Genomic DNA, 7059 nt, shown 5'->3' on the forward strand with positions numbered 1-7059 from the left:
ACAGTCCATCATAATATTCTCTTAAACCGCCTAGCAAACTACGTTGGCATCCGTGACGCTGCGCTTTCCTGGCTCAATTCCTACATATTCGATAGAACGCATTGTGTCTCACATAAAAATATTATATCTGACTACTCTAAAGTTAACTTTGCCGTACCGCAGGGCTCTGTGCTGGGGCCTTTGCTTTTCTCCATTTACATGCTACCTCTTGTTGTTTCCGCAGCTACGATATTAAATTTCACTGTTACGCGGACGATACTCAAATTTACATAACCATTAGACCTGACGACCGTTCACAACCTACAAACCTAGAATTATGCCTAATCGCTGTCACAAATTGTCTCAAAAATTCTTGCGACTAAATGTCAGCAAAAACCCAAAAACCCAAAAACTCAACTGCCTCTCGTGGCAGACCTTACTTTATATTTTGGGGATTGCTTAATTACCCAGAGTTCCACAGTTAAAAACCTTGGTGTCACTTTCGACTCTCTCATTCGATGCTCACATTAAGGAAATCACTAAGAGAGCATTTTTCCACCTTCACAATATCTCAAAAATTCGTCCCCTGCTAAATATGGCGGATGCCGAAACCCTAATACATGCTTTTGTTTCATCAAGACTCAATTACTGTAATGTCTTATTCTCTGGCCTACCTAACCGCAGTATAAAAAATCTACAACCGCCAGAATACTAACCAGAACTAGAAAATTTGACCACATTACTCCCATCCTGACTGCCCTTCACTGGCTCCCAATTCAAGCCAGATCTGACTTTAAGGTGCTTCTAAGGTACAAACTTGAACTTGAACTTAAAAAGCAGTTACAGCAGACAACACTTATTTCAACATTCAGCACACACTCATATCACATGGTAAAAGTGGAATCACTGTGCAGTAATAATAATACTAATACTAATACAGTTTCAGATTTTCAGTGCTTTGTTGTCAACAACCCTCAGGTGACATCAGGCCCAGTGCCAGGATGAAGTGACTGAGGGGGCAGTTAAAAATGGCGAGGGGGCAAATCTTTTTATATAGTAAAACAGTAGGTTATCATCCTGCTATGCCTATATCTGCATTTTTTTTCATCCTGCGGGTGGCAGTATAGTGGCGTTTTGACTAGATGCAAAAGATTCCCTACCTTACCTTTTCCATGTGTTTGTGCATCATGGCCATACTATGAAATAGGAATATTTGGGGCAGATTGCCAGGCCACCACCTAAAATTGGTCTGGTGGTAGGTTTACTGAAATTCATTGATTTAACCATGCAATAGCCCCTGAAAAGCTAAATAACAACAACACAAGAAAGACTACTGTTTCAAAATCAAATAATACATTTATTTCACAGCAGTGGTGAAGCCAGTATTAAACCTGAGTGTCCTCACACAATTTAGGGAATCGGAGACGTAGGTCTACGCAAAATAATAGAATTTATGAACGATTAGATGCCTGCTAAAATCAACAAAATAATAGCCAACAGCGTCAGGGTCATTAAGTAAAAAAAAAAAAAAAAAAGATGATCAGATCGTTTTGTCTGTCTTTCTGCTCATGCCATGCAGCTCTCTCGCTCTCACTCTCTCTCTCATTGACCGAAACTTCGCTTCCCTGACGTTTCCATTCTGTGGATTGCTACAATGGAAAAAATAGAATTAGGGCCGAAAGTTCTATTTACAACCGCGAAAAGCAGGCTGAACCGAAGTGATGTGTTCTTTCTCTCCTCCGCTCCATTCAGTACCAGGGACAGCGCCGCGCGGCCCTATGCAAAAAGCCTAAATGTATCTGTCTCCGACATGCCAAACCAGCAGAAAAATGAACCAGCTAAATTCTGTCTTGCCTTTCCTCAGTACAGTTGCAGCCTCCTTGTTTGGGTTGTTGAACTGGTGGAGCTAGCAGATTATGTTCGGGCTCGGCCGCAATATCATTGCTGCTGCTGGCGTCGGCTGGGGTCTCTACGGTGTTTTTTTTCTTACAAAGCCACGTTCTGATATCCATCCTTATTCTGCTTTTTGGCTAAGCAAACAAGCTACGTCACGCGATGGTGCGAAAGTTGAACTATCTATTTAGCAAACAAACTAGCGGTTTTAACTTTTTTTTTTGGTTTTTCACATCGCGTACAACGTGCCGTGAGGTTCAAATCTAATAAATAAATCTCTTGACAACCAACGCACAACAAACAGCGCTGCCTGTCCATGGTTCTGAAATAACAGCGCTATATTTCTATAGGGTACATACAACTTAAACTGGGGGGGGCAGAAAATACAACTGAGGGGGCAAAGCCCCCTCTTGCCCCCTTGTGACGCCGGGCCCGGGTGACATGCACGTAGCAAGATAAAATACATATATGCACATATAACACAATATGTACATATAAAGTGCATACTGTGAAGTGCACACCTCATAATGCAGCAGCATATAGCTACATCATGAGTTAAATCATTTACAAGTAGTAATGAAAAAAGTAAAAACAAGCAATCTCAAAAAAAAAAAAAAGAAGCAGCCTCAGGGTTAAAGTGCATATTGTTCATAGTATGTAGAACTGGAGCTAGCTGTTTTTATGGCTCCAGCTTATCTCCACTGGCTGTTTAACTGAGTGAAGGCTGAAGGGATAAATGAGTTCCTGGTTCTATTTGTTTAGACTGTGGACATCTGAACCTGCGTCCACATGGTAGAACCTCAAACTCATGGTTAAGAGGGTGGGAAATGTCTGTATCAGTCTTATCTGCCATTTTATTCAGTCTGATTGAGTATAAATGAGCTAGATCTCTCTGCTGCTCGCCTATGATTTTACCACGTCTTTACAATTCTACCCAGTCTGTTTTTGTGTGCAATCATAATTACCATACCAACAGACCAGACAATAGCACAGAATACTTTCAGTGTGTACCCCATTGAGAACCCAGTATTATATTATGTAGCCTCGCTCTCTCTCACACACACACACACACACAACATTTGTGTACTAGCCTATACATACAGGAACACATAAAACTGAAGCAAATGAAGCAAAACCTGATAACCTTTAAGTAAAAACACACAACCACCATTTGACACACTCTCCACACACTCAGCAAACGCCCACGCATGAGAGAGAGAGAGAGAGAGAGAGAGAAAGAGAGCAAAAGTTGTGTGCTTTTTTAATATCCCATTGAGATCACTGACTCCAAGTTTAACTATTCCATTTTTATTTGTCATAATCTTCACTTCATATTGTAAACGAGGGCTAAACACACGCTGCCTCTTCAAAACCGCTCCTCTTCCTGGAATCAAGCAAAACCTGATAACCCCTCCCTCTTCTTCCTGGACTCAAATACAGCCAGTTCCATTCTGCCCACATATTTCCTTGTTCCCTCCCCTTTCACGGATCTGCCAGTTAAAAGATGGGTGTAAAGAGCATGTTGTGAAGTGCAAGAGCTGACAAGCCCACTCACTGCAGATCAGCACATGAACATGAAGAAAAGGAACAGAGGTTTGGTTTGGATCAGAGCCCAACGTCTTCCTGTTGAGAGAAAGTGAAACTATCTGACATTCACTGTCACTGAGAACTGAAATGGCGCAGCGAGGAATTCAGCTGGACGGGACAAAGTTCTGCTGTTCCATCTGTCTGGATCTACTGAAGGATCCGGTGACTATTCCCTGTGGGCACAGCTACTGCATGAGCTGTATTAAAAGCTGCTGGGATGAAGAGGATCAGAAGAAAATCCACAGCTGCCCCCAGTGCAGACAGACCTTCACACCAAGGCCTGTCCTGGTGAAAAACACCATGTTAGCAGAGTTGGTCGAGGAACTGAGGAAGACAGGACTTCAAGCTGCTCCTCCTGATCGCTGCTATGCCGGACCTGGAGATGTGGCCTGTGATGTCTGCACTGGGAGAAAGCTGAAAGCCCTCAAGTCCTGTCTGGTGTGTCTGGTCTCTTACTGTGAGCAGCACCTCCAGCCTCACTATGATGTAGCTCCATTAAAGAAACACAAGTTGGTGGAAGCCACCATAAAGCTTCAGGAGAACATCTGCTCCCATCATGACGAGGTGATGAAGGTTTTCTGCCGTACTGATCAACAGTGTATCTGTTATCTCTGCTCCATGGATGAACATAAAGGCCACGACACAGTCTCAGCTGCAGCAGAAAGGACCGAGAGGCAGAAAGAGCTTGGGCTGAGTCGGCAACAAATCCAGCAGAGAATCCAGGACAGAGAGAAAGACGTGAAGGTGCTTCAGCAGCAGGCAGAGGCTATCAATGGCTCTGCTGATAAAGCAGTGGAGGACAGTGAGAAGATCTTCACCGAGCTGGTCCGGTTCATTGGGAAGAGAAGCTCCGATGTGAAGGAGCGGATCAGATCCCGGCAGAAAGAGGAAGCGAGTCGGGCCGAAGAACTTCAGGAGAAGCTGAAGCGGGAGATCGCTGAGCTGAGGAGGAAAGACGCTGAGCTGGAGCAGCTCTCACACACAGAGGATCACATCCATTTTCTACACAGTTACCCCTCGCTGTCACGTCTCAGTGAATCTACAGACTCACCCGGCACCAATATCCGTCCTCTGCGCTACTTTGAGGATGTGACTGCAGCTGTGTCAGAGGCCAGAGATAAACTACAGGGCATTCTTACAGAGGAATGGCCTAAGATCTCATTGACAGTGACTGAAGTGGATGTTTTACTGCCACAACCAGAGCCCAAGACCAGAGCTGAATTCTTACAATATTCACATCAAATCACACTGGATCCAAACACAGCAAACACATATCTGTCATTAACTGATGGGAACAGAAAAGCAACATCTATGAGAGAAGAACAGTTATGTTCTAGTCACCCAGACAGATTCACTTACTGCTGTCAGGTCTTGAGTAGAGAGAGTCTGACTGGACGTTGTTACTGGGAGGTAGAGAGGAGTGGGAAGGAAGTTTCAATAGCAGTCGCATATAAAGATATTAGCAGAACAGGGAATGAACGTCAATTTGGATACAATGACAAGTCTTGGGCATTACATGATTACAACAATAGTTATCAATTCATACATAACAAGATCACAACTCCCATCCCAGGCCCCCTGTCCTCCAGAGTAGGAGTGTACCTGGATCACAGAGCAGGTATTCTGTCCTTCTACAGCGTCTCTGAAACCATGACTCTCCTCCACAGAGTCCAGACCACATTCACTCAGCCTCTCCATCCTGGATTTAGGCTTTATTATTCTGGAGCCACTGCTGAGGTGTGTAAGCTCAAGTAGACAGGAGTGATTAAAGTAGCAATGTGTGAGATTCTGTTTTTTTCTGGGGGGTTTTTATTATTTTTTGTCTCCGTCTTGCTCCGTTGCTCAGCACTCATTGCTTTGGTGTTTTTGCACTGCACTTCCCACTTCCTACCTGTCAATCAAATAGTGTGGGTGGGACTGTGACGTCTTTTTCCTTGGATTTTCTGTTGATGCAGTTTGAGTTTCTGTAGGTGGCGCTCTTTTCTTTTTCTTTCCTTTTCTTTGTGTTATATCAGTCGGTGATAGAGAGTATCCAAACTGACATTTATTCATATGAAAACATAAACTGTTGTGTGGTCTATATAGTTCTTATGCTTGTTGCATATTTGTATTGTTGGTGTAATATTTTCTGCTATTTCTGTTCCACTGCATGGGCCTTAATGGAGCAGCACTAGAAGTCTCCCCTTTATTATAGCTGAATAGTTGTTAATATGTTGATTTTGTTCCCGGCCCCTTGTAACTTTGTTGAGAAAAATGAACTACAAATGTAATCATTATTATTATAATCAGGGAGACCATTCATTGTTTTCCTCCACAGTGATGACATAGTGGTTTAACAGATTGATTGTGTGGATGAAGTTAATATGTAGATGGAAAGATTGAACCAGAGTCCTTTACCAGGCTTTAGTGATTGGATGTGTGAACAAAGTGAATGTTTGCAAAAATGAATAAAGTTTTTTTCCAAGAATGAATTAAATATTTCTTGTGTATTCATTCCAGGAAGTGTATGAAAGCTGCTAGAGAAAATGTGAAACTAATATGACAGTATAACTGAGGCCATTTTCCCCCTAAAACACAACAAAGTGCAGTCTTAATGTTTAGAGCAGATGTGGAATCAAAAGTGAAATGAAGCAGCAGTGTTACCAAAGAAGAAACACTAGTGAAGATGGAAAGAATGAAGGACAATCCTGTTGTTAATGGAACTGGTTAAATGTATGAATGAAGTGAATGTTTAGATGGAAAGACTGAAGGACAGTGTGAATGGATAACATTTACCAATCAATCTCTATCCTTGTAACTTTCTTCACTGAAACAGCTTTGTCATGGAGGACTAAGCTCACAACCTCCCACTTTTCAATCATTTGTTGCTTTTTACAAGATTGTGTTTGTGCACTTGCTCAATAAACAGGTTTTCTTCCACAGGCCTGAAAAGCCTGGAAAACCATGAAGAATTCATCTGATCATTTCCAGGTCAAGTTTGGGAATCGAATAAAATGTGTGGAAAAAGTTTGTTGAGTCACACATATGAGTGATATGTCATGTGACAAACATATGAGAACAGATTTGATGCAGGTTATTTTATAAATCAGGGTCCTTGCCTCCTTCCTTTGATATCTATCTATCTATCTATCTATCTATCTAAAATCTCCAAATAATTGTATGATTCCTTATCATTTGAAATGCAGATATTTTCTTTTCCTGAGTGAAGGGAAGTGACCTCAGCATAGGATGTGTTGCCATAAGCATTACACTGTGTGAGTCAGTGAACAGAGAGGCACCAACAAGCCATGCTGTTGGTTTTTTTTAATGGCTTTTCAACTTTATTGGATTGTCTACAGTGGAGAGAGACAGGGGAATGACCTGTAACAGTCTGTCAGTCAGTTTGCATAAACGTGAGGATGAGCCTCTCCTCTCTGCAGTAAAGTGACCAGCTTCATCTGCATCTGCATCTCCATATCTGTGTATCATGTGTCTGCTTGGCTGGCAGCCACTAATGGATTGCAGTGACTGTTGTAAAAACATCCAGGCAGGGATGAAGTGGAGGGTAAACACAGACAGTCTTAGTTTACCCACCTTTTTATTTGTTAACTGACAGAAATC

General features: G+C 42.3%; 1 protein-coding gene across 1 annotated transcript; it reads left to right on the forward strand.

The window, feature by feature from the left end:
- The first annotated feature begins 3531 nt into the window (after positions 1-3531).
- LOC139643833 (E3 ubiquitin/ISG15 ligase TRIM25-like) lies at positions 3532-6283 on the forward strand. Its single transcript, XM_071519111.1, has one exon. It carries the CDS (start codon positions 3547-3549, stop codon positions 5212-5214), a length of 1668 nt encoding a protein of 555 aa, XP_071375212.1. The 5' UTR covers positions 3532-3546; the 3' UTR covers positions 5215-6283.
- The last annotated feature ends 776 nt before the right edge of the window (positions 6284-7059 follow it).

Source organism: Centroberyx affinis, unplaced genomic scaffold (assembly GCF_046629955.1).
Source record: "Centroberyx affinis isolate AG114_WGS23_722 - 3 ecotype Tasmania unplaced genomic scaffold, CSIRO-AGI_Caff_v1 ptg000053l_1, whole genome shotgun sequence".
In the NCBI taxonomy this organism is placed as follows: Eukaryota; Metazoa; Chordata; class Actinopteri; order Beryciformes; family Berycidae; genus Centroberyx; species Centroberyx affinis.